The sequence below is a fragment of the Rhincodon typus genome, chromosome 2, assembly GCF_021869965.1.
Source record: "Rhincodon typus isolate 14 chromosome 2, sRhiTyp1.1, whole genome shotgun sequence".
In the NCBI taxonomy this organism is placed as follows: domain Eukaryota; kingdom Metazoa; phylum Chordata; class Chondrichthyes; order Orectolobiformes; family Rhincodontidae; genus Rhincodon; species Rhincodon typus.
The window spans coordinates 107,430,756-107,449,786 of NC_063333.1; the positions used below are offsets into that span (position 1 = coordinate 107,430,756).

Sequence of the window (19,031 nt, forward strand, 5' to 3'; positions counted from 1 at the left end):
AGGGAGATGCCTCACCCTGGCACCAAAGTGGCAGCATGCCACATGGGGGAGTTACTATCTTGTTGACAATCAGACTGCTACCCCTCACTGCATTCACTGTAGAATGGTCAAATGAATGGAGGCTGTATTCTAAAATCTACTTTTTTTTTGGACCCTGGCTGATATGCAACTGTATGAGTACATGATTTTATGCATTGGAAATATATGTGACAGCACTAACTTCTTGCTTTAGGCTGATGTCATGCGGAGGTTACACCAAACCTGAATGGGACAATCTGTTGGATAAACTGATTTTATCATGCCATCTTTTGTATATTCACACAATTGCCAGGCTCCTAAAAACATGTTTGCTGCTCATCAATTTAACTTCTTCAAGGAAACATCTATCAGCATTAGGGGTAGAAGTGATGTTATCTGATGTCATAGAAACGGTGTGATCATGTTACATTTTTTGTCCATTTTTAAAGAGAATAATGTCAGATAAAACCACAAATCAAATATTTAATTGAGAGAATTTTGTACAGAAGGCAGATTTGGATTGATGTGAGTAATCAATCACAGGAAAGACCAATAGTATTTCCCTTGTTATGATTTCAGCTGATGTTACTACTGGACAAGTCAGATCTCAAACTGAAATCCAACTTAATGGATCATATTTTGCTTTGCTTTTAATTTAACAAGATGGTGTTTTACTGAAATACATGCATGTAATGCTGCATATGCGGCTTCAACAACAAAATAACAGTTATTATGCAAAAGAAGTGAAGCTCAAGTACAAAAACCAAGCTATTTACAAAAAAACTCAATTTGAAAGATGTTGAAACACGCAAAATTAAATACCATCTATCCCAAAACTATCATAATATAGTACTAAAACTTTGGAGAGTTATTTCCCTTCACTGTTTAAATCTATAGGTTTAAGTTAAGTGTTTCTTCCACATCTTGGTCTTGAGAGTTGTTTGATAGTCTTTTCTTGATTAGCCACAGAACTGGCCATAAACTTTCTTAACTTCAAATACTCCCTTAAAGTTTCGACCAAGCACATCTGATCTGGAACTTCTGGTTGAAATCCTTTCACTAGGGTAACCCTATTCCCTACCTTTTCTTACCTATCTCCTTTCCCTAAGAGAAAAACTGTTTCATATATCTAACTTTAACCAGAATTTCTGCAAACGGAAACCAAAAACTTTTCAAGCTTGGGTTTATCCTTAAGCAAAAGTTATTTGAACTGAAAGCAAACTAATGCTCCTCAATGTTTACTCCATCTGCTTGTAATACTCTCCCAATGTAAACAAATTCCCGTAATCATCTGCAGGGACCATCTCTGTTGTACTGGTTTCAAAATAATCTGTGACTGCAGAAATGCTGATAACTTAATCATTAAGCCACCTCAAACACACAGATCAAAATCCAATCTCTAATTTTAATGATAATATATACATAAAAATCATGAACGTTGCATCATACTTTCTAAAGCTATTTTTTATTATCTGCTCATGAAATTTAACAGATTTGATACTCAGCTTTCGTACCAAAACTGTGTCAAGAACAAAGTGAAGCAGGATTAGACCACAGTTGGACTCTCAGCACCAGAGCTCCATGACGTTGATTTGCAACCTGCAGTTAGGTTCAACTAACCATATTCAACAGGCGTTCAGCATATCTCTTCAGTTTGATTAATTCCAGAAGTTTCAAGTGTATGAGTAGGCTCTGAACAGCTTAAATCTGTTCCCTTCCTTATTTATGTTGTTATTTTCCCCCAACCCCTTGTCTGCCAACCATTGTCTGAAACTCTTTTTCAAAATGATTCTGGTCAAACAAGATAGCTCTGACTCCAAAATGTGCTATAAGACTTCTCAAAAGTATATAAATTTTCCACCTTCTATTTCCTCAGTTTTTGTTTTTTCTCTGTCAAAGGCTTTAGGCTTTCATTTCACAAATAGAACACAGAACAGGACAACACAGTACAGGCCCTTCGGCTCACGATGTTGTGCCGAACTTTTACCCTAATCCTAAGGTCTGTCTAACCTCCACCCCTACCTTATGCTATCATCCATATGTTTGTCTAATAGCAGCTTAAATGTCCCTAATGAGGCCAACTCCACTACCCTCTCCGGCAATGTATTCCACACCCCTACCACTCTCTGACTAAAGAACCTACCTCTGACGTCTCCCCTATATCTACCTCCACTCACTTTAAAACTATGTCCCCTCGTAATAGCTACCTCCACCCTAGGAAAAAGTCTATGGCTGTCTACTCTATCTATACCTCTGATCATTTTGTACACGTCTACCAAGTCACCTCTCATCCTTCGTTGTTCTAAAGAGAAAAGCCCTAGCTCTCTCAACCTTTCCTCGTAAGACCTTCCCTCCATTCCAGGCAACATCCTGGTAAATCTCCTCTGCACCTTTTCCAATGCTTCTGCATCTTTCCTGTAATGAGGCAACCAGAACTGGACATAATACTCCAGATGTGGCCGAACCAGGCTTTTGTATAGCTGGAGCATAACTTCACGACTCTTGAACTCAATCCCTCTATTAATGAGTGCTAACACACCATACGCCTTCTTAACAACTCTACCCACCTGGGTGGCAGCTTTCGGGGAACTGTGGACATGAACCCCAAGACCCCTCTGCTCCTCCACACTGCCAAGAATCTTTCCGTTAACCCTGTATTCTGCTTTCAAGTTTTTCCTTCCAAAATGAATCACCTCACACTTTTCAGGGTTAAACTCCATCTGCCACTTCTCAGCCCAGCTCTGCATCCTATCAATGTCCCTTTGTAACCTAGAACAGCCCTCCGCACTGTCCACAACACAACCCACCTTCATATCGTCCGCGAACTTACTAATCCATCCTTCCACTCCTTCATCCAAATCATACACAAAAATCACAAATAGAAGCGGACCCAGAACAGATCCTTGTGGTACACCACTCGTAACTGAGCACCATGTTGAATATTTTCCGTCCACTACCACCCTTTATCTTCTAAGGGTCAGTCAATTCTGAAACCAATCTGCCACATTTCCCCCTATCCCATGCCTCCTTACCTTTTGCATGAGCCTACCATGGGGAACCTTATCAAACGCCTTACTTAAATCCATGTATACCACATCCACTGCTCTACCTTCATCCACGTGTTTGGTCACCTCTTCAAAGAATTCAATAAGGTTTATGAGGCATGATCTACCCCTCACAAATCCATGCTGACTATCACAAATCAAACTGTGCCTTTCCAAGTGATCATAAATCCTATCTCTCAGAGCCCTTTCCAATAATTTGTCAACCACTGAAGTAAGACTAACTGGCCTGTAATTTCCAGGGGTATCCTTATTATACCCGTGGACAGCGAGGACGAAAAGATCATCGCCAGAGGCCCTGCGATCTCTTCCCTAGCTTCCCTTCAGGCCAGGGGGACTTATCTATCTTAAAGTTCCTCAAAATTCCTAGCACACCTTCTTAACTAACATCCACCTCCTCTAGCCTACCAGCCTGTTTCACACTGTCCTCCTCTACAACTAGGTCCCTCTCAGTTGTGAATACCGAAGAAAAGTATTCATTAAGGACCTCTCCTATCTCTTTAGGCTCTGTGCACAAATTCCCTTTACAATCCTTGATCGGCCCTACCCTTTCTCTGGTCATTCTCTTATTCCTCACGTAGGTGTAAAAAGCCTCAGAGTTTTCCTTGATCCTTTGTGCCAAGGTTTTCTCATGCCCCCTTATAGCTCTCCTAAGCCCTTTCTTCAGCTCCTTCCTGGATAACTTGTATCCCTCTAGAGCCTTTTCTGTTCCTTGTTTCCTCAACCTTGCATAAGCATCCTTCTTCCTCTTAACCAGTCGTTTGATCTCTCTTGAGAACGAAGGCTCCCTCACTCGACCGCATCTTCCCTGCATGCCAGGGACAAACATATCGAGCACACGCAGTATGCATTCCTTAAACAATCTCCACATTTCAATAGTGCTGTTCCCTGACAGCATCTGTTCCCAATTTATGTTACCCAGTTCTTGCCTAACAGAACTGTAATTACCCTTCCCCCAATTACAAACCTTACCCTGCTGTATGTACCTATCCTTTTCCATGACAATTGTAAAAGTAATAGAGTTATGATCGCTACCGCCAAAATGCTCTCCTACCAACAGGTCTGACACTTGGCCCGGTTCATTGCCAAGCACCAAATCCAAAGTGGCCTCCTCGTGTTGGTCTATCTACATACTGTGTCAGGAATCCTTCCTGAATGCACTGGACAAAATCTTCTCCATCTAAACTACTACAACTAAAAAGTTTCCAATCAATATTTGGAAAGTTGAAGTCACCCATGACTACAACCCTGTGACTTCTGCACCTTTCCAGTATCTGCCTCCCAATCCGTTCCTCCACTTCTCTGCAACTATTAGGGGGTCTGTAAAAAACCCCCAGCAAAGTGACTGCTCCTTTCTTGTTCCGGACCTCAACCCAAACTGACTCTGTAGATATCATTCTCGATATAGTGATTACTCTCCTATGCTTTGCTCAAGTAACATTTTTCTGTCCAAGCAAAAGATTTTATCTCAATTCTTCTTACCTATTCGTAATTATTGTTAGATTTTACTACGTGGCTCTTGCTATTTTTATGCATTAACAGAAGTATACAGGTAGTTCTGCTATAATGCATGTTTCTTTAACGTAAATTGGCTGTAACATAACTGATGAATAGTGGATACTGTTTGGATAACGCAAACTTTCTGCTGTACAAGTATAGTGATTTCCCTATAGTGCGATTTTCTGTGGCGATTTTCTCTAGTGCCAGGTCACACAAGAACGCAACTATCAACTTATAGGAGAACTACCTGTACTATTTTTATGGTTCCATTAAAATTAAGCCCACGTGCAAGACAGTAACCAAAGGTGGGTGCTACAGTCAAGGTGCAGAGCAGCTGCAGAACATTCTTGAGGGGGGCAGGTGAACAGCCAGTGGCTGTGGTACGCATAGGTAACGATGATTACGGGTTTCTTAAAAAAGAATGTGATTATAAAAGCAGAATGTAGGGAGTTAGGAAGCAGATTACAAAGTATGACCTCAAAGGTAGCCATCTTTGGATTGCAATCATGGTCATGCACTAGTCATAGTTGAAATAGCAGGATATATCAAATGAAATTTTATGGGGTAGAGGTAGGGTAGACAGGAAGAAGCATTTCCCCTTGATGGAAGGATCAATAACCAAGGCTAAATATTTAACATAAGGGGCAGAAGGTTTAGAAGAGATGTGAAGAAAAAATATCTTTCCCAGAGCGTGTTGAGAATGTGGAACTCACTGTCTATAAGGATGGTAAAGGCAGAAACCCTCGTAATGCACCTGTGATGCCAAGGCATGCAAGGCTTTAGACCAAGTGCTGAAAAATGGGATTAGAATAGATAGGTAGTCGTTATTGACCATGCAGAGTCAGTGGCCTGAAGGGCCTTTTTCTGTGCTGTAGATCTCTGACACCTTAACTGCAATATAAGACTGGAGTGAGGTGAGAAGTGTTTAAATGTTGGGTGGGCACACTTCTGCAAATTTAGCAGAGTCTCAGGCAGTCAAAACTGCTGAGCAGCGTGATCTTATATGGTATTCCATGTACAAAGATGAAAATTTGCAATAGTTCATTCAGACCAAAGCAACATTACCTCAAAACTCACAAGTGAAGTTCTGCATCAGCCTATAATGAGCAATCAAATTGCTATTTCACTTGGTTATTTTTAAAAAATGTACATTTTTTTCTATTTGAAATAAATTGCATTCATGGAAGTCTCGTATTCTATTCGTAAATTAAATTCATCCTGGTAACTCATGTTAACATCAGAATTTTTAAAAATGATAATAGCATGGTACAATGGGCAGCATTTAGTGTTAGTAGCATCCCTTTTACAAAGATTTTTGGTCGTGTATGGTTTGTATCTTAAAGGATTAAATTATGAGGGCCAATTTGTATTTCTATGTTTTATGAGGTTGAAGGGCGATTCTTATCATGATATTTAAAATGTTGAAGGGATTTGTTATTATTGAGCTGATTTGTCTGAAATCAGCACAAAGAAGTTTAATCTACAGATTAGAGCTAGAGCAGTTAGTGGAGGCCCTCTTGTGCACCTACCACTAAGCCAGGAGGCCTAGGTTAAAGTCCTGCTTGTCCCAAGGGTGTGTAATAACTTCTCTGAACAGGTTGATTAGAAAATATGGAGAGCACTCAGTGGCAGTTGAATCAGGAAGTTTTTTTTCCACATAGAGAAATGTGGGAGCTTGAAATTTTCTCCCCAAAAGTCTGTCGGTGCAGAGTCATTTGAAATTTTCAAGAATGCATTCATTACAATTTTTGTTCCGTGAAGGGATTACAAATTGAGAAAAAAGTGTGGTTATTTGGAGATTAGTGTATAGATTATCTCCTCCCAGGTCAATGTACCTTTTTTAGGATTGATTGCCAAATTCCTTGCATAATGCACTGCTCATAAACAAAGCTTTTCACTGCATTTCAGTACATATGACAATAAAATCAAAATCAAAAAATCAAAATCATTTGAGATGGTGTCCAGCTAAGACTTGACACACCATAAGCATCACTTCCTCACTTATGAAATTCCATAACCCTTTGAGGGAAGAGCTAACATGCCAATAAGTTTTTTTTTTTTACCTTTTGTACCTGTGAATTTAATTAGATTTGAGCTTGACATTATAGCAAACACTCCCATGATACTTGGTAATAAAAGCATAATTTCATTTATTCAATCAAGTATCAAAAATTAGCATATTACCAGAATTTTGTCGTAGTGCCTTGCCTAATACATTATTCCTCAACTTACTGTGAACATCACCAAGAGAACAAATTAGTTTGTGTACAAGTAGATTTTTATTTTAATAATACGCAGGCAATGAATCCACTTAATTTGAAATTAACATTTTGTTTAAAATTATGAATATCAATGCTGAGGACAGAGGATAGCTGGATAATAAAATCTACAGATATGACTGAAGCATCTTGGGTTAATAACAAGATCTGCTGGTGTGTTAACTTTGCACCTGGCCAGTGAGGCTTAGTTTGAAGAAAAATTGTCCATAATTACAGTACAAGGAAACGCAATAAACAATCCTAAAATTTTAACTAGAATTCTTAACAGTAACTTTCTCATTTTAATGCATACATACGTGGAGGGTTTTAGCATGAAGTTGTTTATCCACAATCCATCAGATATTAATGCAACAACCCTTCCAACCAAGGATGGATTGTGTTCACCCTGCATTTCTGCCATTTTCCCATTCCGTAAAATTTAGCTGTTAGTGTTTCAGAAACATGCCGGCCAGGTGTTAATAAAATTATTGAAATGGGAAAGTCATAGCATAGTGATGTCAGAGCCTTGAAATAATGTTAATTCCAGGATTACGAGACGCAGGAGGAGCAAAACCTGCAGCATCCAGCCAGAAGAGACCTATGTAACTAATTTTCCTTTTTGAATTTTCTTAAGGTTTGTCAGGGTCCAAAAAGAGCAAGAGTGCTTGGTAACTCATATGCTTGACATGTTTTCCCACACTATATTATTGTACTAATAGATTGGAGAATTATTTTGATTGAAACTTACTGCGCTGCAAGAGCTTTTTTTTGTCAGCTATCAGCACCTTCTTACAGCTTGTTTTTAATAATATTGGACAAAATGTTTAAACGGTTTACAGGAATGATGTTGTCCTTTCCTTCTCAGAACATCTACCAGTCACTGTGCAGTTCCCTGTAATCATTTCTTGCTGACAAAAAAATTCAAATCTATAGCAGTCTAAATAAGCCTGGGAAGGTTGGAAACTTCTGTACAAGAGTGATTGAAGAATCATATGGAAAGGGTCAGTCTTCTAAGATTTATGTTCTGGGTAGATTGGATGTCCAGAACAAAAGAGATCATATTTCTTTATGAATGATAAACATCCTCTGGTATCATGCAGTATTCAGCCATGGTTTTCTCAACAAGCAAAAATGTTTCACAGCTGTAGTTCTGTTGGTTTTATCATCACTGTCACAAATTCTTTCTCCAAAACCTTTAAATTAATTCCTTTTTTCTCTGATTTCCTGAATTGAGTAGAATTTTTCTTAAAAGAACAAAATAATTTGAATTCACGGAAAAACTCTAATGCATTTATTTTGTCAAAGTAGAAAGGGTTTTGATACATGCAGCAAATGCTATATTTCCTTCTGTAAGTAAGCTTACAAACTGTTATGATACAACAGAATACAGCCCAGAGCCTTTTAGATATACCTTTCACAGGAGACTAGATGGAATTGTAAATTTAGTCCTCCAACTCTGTTGAAAATCCTGGAATCCCATTCAATAGCACTATAAGCAAAATCTGATTCACTCAAACTAGTGGCCCCAATCATAATACACTATCCACATAGGTGTAGAAGAGTAACTTAGATGTAGCTAGTACTATAGAAATGTAAAATGTATTTAATCTCAGCCATTTATTAAAGTCCAAGGGTCTTGCAAGATGGGCTGAGTTGTTCCAAACAATCTATTTCTAACTTCAGTTTGAGGAGTCCATCAGACTTCAAGTCTGTAGCCATGGTTACATGAGGCTACTGGATTCATTAGTCTTAGATGAAAACAAAATCTGAAATAAAAATTGAAAGCTGGAAATGAAATAATGCAAGCAAGAAATGGTACATGTATAACTCATCTGCTTTTAATGGTAGTTGAAGGAAAAATGCTGCCTGGGACATTGGGTGAATTGACTATTATCTGTTAAATGATGTAATGAGATCTTTGGCATTCAGTGAGATTATATCAAATGAAACTAAGACCTAGGTCTATTGACAGAAGATGCTGGAAATACTCAGTGACCAAGTAGCATACGTGAGGAAGAACAGAGTACATGTTGTGAAAGCCAAGATGGCAGCAAAATGGAATTGTAGATATTTTTAATCAACCCTTTCAAATATGTTATGACACTTTTCTGGAACAGATAGGGCTTGAATGCAGGTATTCTGGCCCAGAGGTAGGGACATTACCAGTGTACCACAAGATGCCATGGCTGGAATTGGAAGCTGAGTCCACATATGCTGCATAAGTAATAATTGTACTAACTGACTGTTCAGAAGTAGCGAAGGTTATGGATAAGGTTAGCCTCATGTCCTTCAAAAATTGTGAAACACCAATGACTGTGTGTTCTGTGTTCATGGCATCAAAACTCAGTGGCCAGTGTGGACTTTCTGTGAACTGTGACTTCATTGAATTGTAGCTTGGGAAATGAATAACCAGATGTAGGGGCGGGGGGGAGGGCAGGGGGCAGGCGGCAGGCAGCATATGGGCCTGTGCAGCTTCCTACTCCCACCCTCCTTTCACTTAAATCGTACCAGATGTATGTTGTGACAGAATCCTTTGACCTTTCACTGCAGCAACAGTTGGGAGTTAGACACTGGATTAGAAATAAAATAACATACTTGTTTTGCTGCCTTCCTGTAAAGGGTAAGAGATGAGACACTAAATTACTTAAAAGGGAAAAAAAAACCATGATCCATAAGGAACAAGTTAATGATATGCAAGTGAATATTATGTAACTGCTTATAAGTGATTTAGTGTTCAGTGTTGGCAATATGAGTGAATATGTTGAGCAAACAACAAGAAAGAAGCAGACAAATTAAATATCACTTTTAAATTTACATTTTAGAGCTAAGTAAGTATTTGGACATGGAGATGTTCAGGAATAGTTTTAAACCAGAAAGACTTTTTCTTAATTTATGAATCCTGGAGTGGAATCTTTTGAAAACAGTGATGGCCTCCACTACCAGCTGGAAAGTTGCTAAGACCTCTGCAACGCCTGTTTTTGAACATACCTGGTGCCACTTAGGCACATAACATCCCTGTAGTGGACTTCCTGCCACGAGTGGAGCTCCAATTAGCCAGAGCCTCCTGCCATTAAGAAGCTGGCAGCTTGTCCGCTCACAGCACATCATCAGGATGTGGTGGCTGCTACCTGTACCACATTTCTTCAAGGCCCCAGATCTAGTAGAGGACAAGGAGTAACTCGGTTAAGCCTCCCTTTCCTGTTGCTGGGTCATATTAATTAGACACCAAGAGCTTTTGAATGAGGGACCCAAAAAACAAGTATGCTGGAGTTTGCTTGGCACACGCCATATATGGTAAGTCGCAAGCCCCCACTTCCCACTACCAATAAAATCCGGGCAGAGCATGAAGATGACAGAATCTCAAGGTCTCAAACCCACCACCCTCCTGCCTGATTAAGAGCCCCCTCATCACCAAACTTGCCACCTGGGAGGACTCAAGATTCTGTCCTTGATTATAAAATGCAGTGATATCATGACAGAATTAGTGTACAAACTAAATTTGTCTCCATCAATGTTGTCATCTAGGATTTTTTTAATTTGCGAGTCATTCATTCGTTAATTATTCTTATTTTAGAGACACAGTGGGAACTCACAGAATACAAAATGTATGAACAAAAACAGAAATTGCTGGAAAAGTTTAGCAGGTCTGGCAGCATTGTAAAGAGAAATCAGACTTAACATTTCAGGTCAGGTGACCTTTCCTCTCAAACGTTAACTCTGATTTCTCTTAACAGATGCTGCCAGACCTGCTGAGCTTTTCCAGCAACTTCTGTTTTTGTTTCTGATTTACAACATCTGTGGTTCTTTCAGTATTTAAAATTGTATGAGTTCACCTTCTCTGTATAATTAAACATGAGGACCAGCCACATGTTTTGAATTTCCTGTTGTGCCATGATCAAGCACTTTTATTCAGAATATGCAAGAAAAAGGCATACATGAAGAACCAAATGTATTCAAAACCTCACATTTGTGTAGATTAATAAATGTCTAAAAGAAGAATGTTACCATTTTAATCTTTCTCATTTTCTGTCATTTTGACTTCATGTGCGCTTTTAGTACTTTCTTATTGGATTTTTTTTCCCAGCTTTCACAGTAAGGAAGTAAAACTTTCTTTACAGCTGTGTTAGTCATCATATTCTCTAATGAATATCAACTAATGGATAGCTTTGACTCATATTGTTATACATAAGTCAACCCCATTATCTCTCATGAGAAATGAAAGTAAAATTAAATAATCTATAATTAACTACTCTTGACGGAAATCTTTATTCTACAAAAGTTAAAAATTTGATTCCTATGTAATCTGTGCTGGGTCCTGTAGACCAGCAATTCACCATTAGCTTCTGCTGAATTAAATGACCTTAACTGAAGGGGTGACAGTGACATAGGCTTAAGGCGGCACGGTGGCTCCCTGGTTAGCACTGCTGCCTCACAGCGCCAGGGACCCGGGTTCAATTCCACCCTTGGGCGACTGTGTGGAATTTGCACATTCTCCCCGTGTCTGCGTGGATTTTCTCCGGGTGCTCCAGTTTCCTTACATGGTCTAAAGATGTGCAGGTTAGGTGGATTGGCCATGCTAAATTGCCCGCAGTGTTCAGGGATGTGGAGATTAGGTGGGTTATAGGGGGAATGGGTCTGGGTGGGATGCTTTGAGGGTTGGTGTGGACTTGTTGGGCTGAAGGGCCTGTTTCCACATGGTAGAGATTCTATGATTCTTAATATCATTCGACATAACTCTGGTAATACAGACTCAAATCCACAATAGCAGCTGGTGGAATTTAAATTCAGTTAATAATATACAGATTTAAAAGTTGGTCTCCGTAATGATGACCATGAAATAATTGTAAAGACCATAAGATGCAGGAGCAGAAGTAGGCCATTCAGCTTATCGAGTGTGGTTTGCCAGTCAGTGAGGTCATGGCTGATCTGATAATCCTCAGCTCCATTTTCCTACCTTTTCCCCATAACCCTTGATTCCCTTATTGATTAAAAATCTGTCTCAGCCTTGAATATACCAAATGATACAGTTTGTACTACACATTTTAGCAAGGCATTTGATAAGGTTCCACATGGTAGGCTCATTCAGAAAGTAAGGAGGCATGGGATTTAGGAAAATTTGGCTGTGTGGATACAAAACTGGCTGTCCAGTAGAAAACAGAGGGTGGTAGTAGATGGAAAGTATTCAGCCTGGAGCTCGGTGACCATTGGTATTCCGCAGGGATCTGTTCTGGGACTTCTGCTGTTTGTGATCTTTATAAATGACTTGGATGAGGAAGTGGAAGGGTGGGTTAGTAAGTTTGCTGATGACACGAAGGTTGGTGGAGTTGTGGACAGCATGGAGGGCTGCAAAGGGACACTGACAGGATGCAGAGCTGGGCAAAGAAGTGGCAGATGGAATTCAACCCAGAAAAGTGTGAAGTGATTCATTTTGGAAGGTCGAATTTGAATACAGGATTAATGGCAGGATTCTCGACAGTGCGGAGGAACAAAGGGATCTTGGGGTCCACATCCATAGATCCCTCAAAGTTGTTACCCAAGTTGATAGGGTTATTAAGAAGGCATATGGTGTGTTGGCTTTCATTGGCAGGGGAATTGAGTTTAAGAGCGTGAGGTTATGCTGCAGCTCTATAAAACTCTCGTTAGACCACACTTGGAATATTGTGTTCAGTTCTGGTCACGTCATTATAGGAAAGATGTGGAAACTTTCGAGAGCGTGCAGAGGAGATTTACCAGGATGCTCCTGGACTGAAGAGGAAACGTTGAGGGAGCTAGGGCTTTTTTCATTGGAGTGAAGAAGGATGAGAGGTGACTTCATTGAGGTGTACAAGATGATGAGAGGCTTAGATAGAGTGGATAGTCAGAGACTTTGTCCCAGGGCGGAAATGACTATTACGAGGGGGCATAATTTTAAGGTGATTGGAGGAAGGTATAGGGGAGATGTCAGAGGTGGGTTCTTTACACAGAGAGTGGTGGGCGTGTGGAATGCACTTCCGGCAGTAGTACTGGAGTCAGATACTTTAGAGACTTTTAAGCGACTCTTGGATAGGCATATGGAGGATAGTAAAATGTAGGGTATGCAGGGTAGATTGATCTTAGTAGGATAATAGGTTGGCACAACATCGTGGGCCAAAGGGCCTGTACTGTGCTGTACTGTACTGCTCTATGTTCTATGTACCCTCACGTGGTAAAGATTCACTACTCATCTGAGGAAATTTCTTCACATCTCTGTCTTAACTACGCAACCCCTTTATTCGGAGATTATTCCTTCTGGTCCTAGATTCTTCCAATACTCTGTGAAATCTAAGAATTTCGATAAGATCATCTGTCAATCTTCTAAACTCTAATAATTAAAGCTCAACCTTCCCAACCTGTCCGTCCACATCTGGGAGTATCAGCTAGTGGCTGGACTGCTTCCAATGCCAGTATATCTTTCGTTAGATCAGGGGACCGAAACGGTTCATAATATTTCAGCTGTGGTCTGACTAGCGTTTTTGTATAGTTTTACTATGACGACTTTATGTTCTTTACTCCATTCCCTTTGAAATAAAGACCAACATTCCATTTGCCTCCTCTCCTACCTGCTGAATCTGTATGGTGGCTTTTTGTGATTTATTTACAAGGGCTGTCAAATCTCTATACTGTAACTGTCTACAGTCTTCCTCCATTTAAATAATATTCAGCTCCTTTATTCTTACTGCTAAAGAGCACACCACCACATTTTCTCACTTATACTCCATCTACGTAGTTTTTATCCAATTGTTTAAACTGTTTATATCCCTCTACAAACTTAGTCATCTTCATCACTTACCTTTCTACCTATTTTTGTGTCATCTGAAAAATTGGCAATAGTACATTCATTTTCCTCATCAAAGTCATCAGCGTATATTGCACCTGCACTGATTCCTGTGGCCATGATTATTGAGTGTGGGCAGGACCATGAGTAATCAAATCAGCCGTGATCTAATTGAATAGCAGAACAGTCTCGAAGGGTGAAGTGGCCAACTCCTATTCCTATTTCATGTGTTTGCATAAGAAGACTTTTCTATTCCCATTTGAGCCATGGAGCAGCTACACACAAGTGCCAGAGACAATGACGAAATTGTTTCAAGCATCTTCAACCAAATGCAACTGAGTGCACTCCCTACAGAAACATCATGAAGCATCACTGCCCAAGGTACTACTACCCGGCCACTTCAATTCACTTTGCATAATATTGAGAAGCAACATGTAAGGATTGTGAAATATCAAATAGTTTTTGACATGTATTTTGGTAGGTGTAATACTGAGACTGCTCACTCCTTGCAAGATAAGATTCTAAATGGGATGGTGATACAGTGGGATTTAGGGGTGTTAGACCAACTGGGTTGGTCTTGCAGAGCTTCTCTGTGTTGTAACCATTCTGTGTTTCTATGAGATATATCGTCATAGTGCACGGAAACAGGCCCTTTGGCCCAACTCGTCAATGCCAACTAGGTTGTCTAAACTGAACTAGCCCTATTTGCCTGTGTTTGGCTCATATCCCTCCAAACCTTTCCAATCCTTGTACTTGTCCACGTGTCTTTTAAATGTTGTAATTATACCCACCTCTACCACTTTCTCTGGTAGCTCATTCCATATACACAGCATCCTCTGATGAAAAAGTTGCCCATCATGTCTCTTTTAAATCTTTCCTCCCTCACCGTAAACCTAGGATCTCTAGTTTTTGGACACCTCTACCCTGGGGCAACAACCGTGTCTATTAATCTTTTCTATGCCCCTCATGATTTTATAAATCTTTATAAGATCACCCCGCATCTTCCATCGCTCCAGGGAAAAAGGTTCAAGTCCATGGGCTTCTCCATATAACTCAAACCTTCCAGTCTCAGTAAAATCCTTGTAAATCACTTTTGCATGTTTTCTAGTTTAATAACATCCTTCCAATGTCTTGTCCAGCTGGAATATGACATCCCAGCTCCTGTGCTCAATGCTCTGACAGATGAAGGCAGACATACCAAATGCCTTCTTCACCACCTTGTATACCTGAGATGCCACTTTCAAGAGTCTATGTACCTGCACCCCGAGGTGTCATGGCTTGACAACACTCACCAGGGTCCACCATTAAGTGTGTAAGTCCGACCCTCTTTTGTCTTATCAACATGCAACACCTCTCATTTATCTGAATTAAAATGCATCTGCCATTCCTCAGCACACTGGCCCTTTGGATCAAGGTCCTGTTATACTCTTAGATAACCTTCTTCGTTGTCCGCTGCATACCAATTTTGGTGTCATCAGCAAATTTTATTGACCATGCCTACTATTTTCTCATCCAAATCGTTTATATAAATGACGCACAACAGTACTGATTCTTGTGGCACACCACTGGTCACAAGACATCGAATCTGAAAAGGCAACCCTGTACCACCACCCTCTGTCTCATACCTTCCAGCCAATTTTGTATCCACATGGCTACCTCTCCCTGAATCCTAGGTGATCTAAGCTTTAAGCAGTTTACCATGCAGAACTTTGTCGAGCGCCTTGTTGACGTCCATATAGACAACGTCCGCTGCTCTGCCTTCATCTATCTTCTTGGTCACCTCTTCAAAAAGCTCAATCAGATTTGAGAGATTTACCATGCACAAAGCCATGCTGATTATCTTTAATCAGTCCTTGCCTTTCCAAATGCATTTTTTTTAAAAATCACTCATTGGATAAAGGTGCCACTGGCCAGGCCAGCATTTACGGCCCATCTCAGAATCTGCCACATTGCAGTGGTTCCAGAGTGTCATGTAGTCCAGGCCAGGTAACGATGGCAGTTTCCTTTTCTACAGGACGTTAGTGAACCAGATGGATTTTTCTAACAATTGATGATGGTTTCATGGTCATCTTAATTACAGATTTGTATTGAATTCAAATTCCACATCTACCTGGATCTCTGGATTAACACTCCTGAGATAATCCCACTAGGCCATCGCCTCCCAAATGCATGTAGATCCTGTCTCTCAGCATCCTTTCCAAATCTTATCCACCACTGATGCTAGGCTCACCTGTCTGTAGTTCCATGGCTTTTCCTTTCATGCGCTTAAATAATGACATAACATTAAGCCACCCTCCAGTCTTCCAGCACATCACCCATGGCTGTTGATGATACAAATATGTCTGGCAGCGGCCCAGCAGTTCCTTCCCTAGCTTCCCACAATTTCCTGGGATACACTTGATCAAGTCCTGTGGATTAATCTACCTTCATGCGTTTTAAGATCTCCGGCACTATCTCTGCTGTAATGTGAACAGTTTTTAAGACATCACTATTTATTTCCCTAGTTTCCTTGCCTTTCTCCATGGTAAATACTGACGCGAAATATTCATTTAGGATCTCACCCATCTTCTGTGGTTCCACACAAAGATAAATTTGTTGATCTTTAAGGGGCCCTATTTTATCCCTAGTTACTCTTAGCACTTAATATGTTTGTAAAATCTCTTTGGATTCTCCTTTATCCTGTCTGCCAAAGCAATCTCATCCCCTTTGTGCCCTCCTGATTTATTTAAGTATACTCCCACACCTCCTATACTCCTCAAGGGATTCACTTGATCCCACAAACATTTAAAACAAAAGTAAATGATACGGTGAGTTTGATTTTGTCAGGAACAGAATTCAGATGCTATAGGGTTATGTTAACCTTATAAAGAAACTTGGTTAGACATGCTTAGTCCTCTGTGCTCAGATCTCGTATTTATTTCTGAAAAAAAAATTATTCCAGCGTTGAGAGGATGTAGCTCTCAAGAAAGATCGAATAGTGTAGTCTATTTTCTCAATAACTGACAGAGGTGACCTGCTGGAAGCCTTCAAAATTATTAAGGGATTTGATGTACATGAAAGAGGTGTTTCTATTGATGGAAGAGTCAAAACGAAATGGACAGGTATATAAATTGGTAAATAAATTGCTGTCAATAAATCTGGCGAGGAAATCAGAGAGAAAAGCTTCTTTACTTGAGAGTATATCGAATATAGAACTGTACAGCACAGGAACGGGCCCTTTGGCCCTGTTGTGCCAAACATGACTCCAAATTAAGGTAATCCTTTCTGCCTGCCCTTGGACCATATCCTTCCATTCCTTGCATATCCATGTGCCTGTCTAAAGTGCCTTGAATGCCCCTACCATATCTGCTTCCAGCACCACCCCTGGCAGCGCGTTCCAAACTCATACCACTTCCTGTGTAAAAAAAAAAACTTGCCCCTCACGTCTCCTTTGAACTTCCCCCCACTCACCTTAAATGCATGCCTCCTTCTATTAGACATTTCAACTCTGGGAAAGAGATTCTGACCACCAACCCTCAGCCTCTGCCGCTGCAGAGAAAACAACCTGAGTTTTTCTAGCCTCGCCTTATATCTCGTACCCTCTAATCCAGGTAGCATCCTGGTAAACCTCTTCTGCACCCTCTCCAAACCTGTACATCCTTCCTGTAATGCGGCAACCAGAACTGAATGCAATACTCTAAGTGTGGCCGAACCACATTCTTATACATCTGCAACATGACAGCTTGACTCTTATACTCAGTTTCCCAACCAGTAAAGGCAAGCAAGTCATACGCCTTCCTTACCACCATATCTATTAGTGTGGCCACTTTCAGGGAGAGTATTGGGAATGTGGGACACACTGTTATCTTTAACCATTCTATGATTATATTCTATATGGAAGAAAATAACGTAGGTATATTTTAAGAGTCAGAGGAGAAAAGTAAGCATTTTTATGTTACAAACATTCACTTACACATTAATGAATAAAAGAGCATGGGGAATAGGACTAATTATATAGCTCATTCAAAGTGCCAGTTCGACACAATGAACTGAATGGCTATATTTCTGTGCTATATTTTTGTTTATTCTAGGCCAGCATTTATTGTCTACTCCTAACTGCCCTTAAGAAGGTAGCATTGAGTTGCCTTCTCAAACCATACAGCTGCAATACTCTCAAATCCTAATCAAAGCATCAAATATATTTACGTTCATCTGATTTGTGGTAAAGGAGTACAGATTACAGTCTTGATGCTATTTATCAAAAGAGGAAATTGTAAAGTGAGCCTGTCAACGGTTCTCTTACTTGTGGGTGATGAAGCTGGGGCTGATTACACACTGAAAAAAAGCAGTGAAGCAGAATTGTAGAAAAAAGATCAGGTAGTTTGAGTACTACATGATTAATGTTTTTGTAATTCACTGACAGATTGTGTTTGCTAAAAGTGTATCTCCAAAATAAATCTAATACTGTTTGACTTCTATGTCCAGAGTTATCTACTATGTGCTTTTTTTGTACAGACTCACTTTCAGTGTCCAGCAATGATGCAAGTCCCCCTGCTTCAGTGACTTCACTTCAACCCCATTCTGTGAGTACAACGCAAAGCTCACCTGGCCCGAAACGTCCTGGTAATACTCTACGGAAATGGCTCACTAGCCCTGTAAGGCGTCTAAGCAGTGGAAAAGCTGATGGCCACGTAAAGAAACTGGCTCATAAACATAAAAAAAGCAGAGATGTCCGGAAAAGTGCAGATACCGGGGCTCAAAAAGACTCTGACGAAAGTGCTGCTACACCCCAGGAAGAAACTGTGGATGAGGTCAGTAGCAGAGTACTTAAAAATATGGTTGAAACATGGCACAGTTTAAACAAGAGAAAAGCAGATATAATTTGGATATCCAAGAGCCTAAAAACAAATGAATAGTTTTCATTCAATTTTCACCTGGTTAGCAGTTAAACCAGCATATTATGAAGTTAGTTTCATAGTTATATGCTATATAAATATATTCCATAGTTTATTTTAAGAATTAGTTAAAAAATATAAAACATTACATGCAATGCGAAAATCCTGGGAGGTCTTGTGATATTACTTTTGTGCACTAATAACAACAACCCTTCTTGATATAACAGAAACACCTATCCGTTTAATAAGTTACAAAGTAGTAGAAAATTACATTAAAGGTAACAGATCTTTTTTGAGATGACAGAATGAATTGCATAAGGCCATGAATGGCATATCCAATGGTGAAAGGATTTGATGAAGTAAACTATAAAACAGGAACAATTTTAAAATGTAAGAATTGTAGAAGGGACAAAAGATTAGAGATGTAGAAAGTTTCACAGTTTTAGAATCCCAGGAGAGAATTTGTTAAAATGGCAGACTGCACGATACCTGTCAATTTCAATATCCTGGGATGCAGAAAGATGAA

General features: G+C 39.9%; 1 protein-coding gene across 1 annotated transcript in view; it reads left to right on the top strand.

The window, feature by feature from the left end:
- The window catches only part of LOC109913618 (triple functional domain protein-like), a 263,061-nt gene that overhangs the window by 150,529 nt on the left and 93,501 nt on the right, over positions 1–19,031 (top strand). Inside the window, exon 20 of the mRNA XM_048608714.1 lies at positions 18,126–18,421. Coding sequence (XP_048464671.1) covers positions 18,126–18,421 — 296 coding nt within the window. The remainder of the gene's footprint in view (positions 1–18,125; positions 18,422–19,031) is intronic.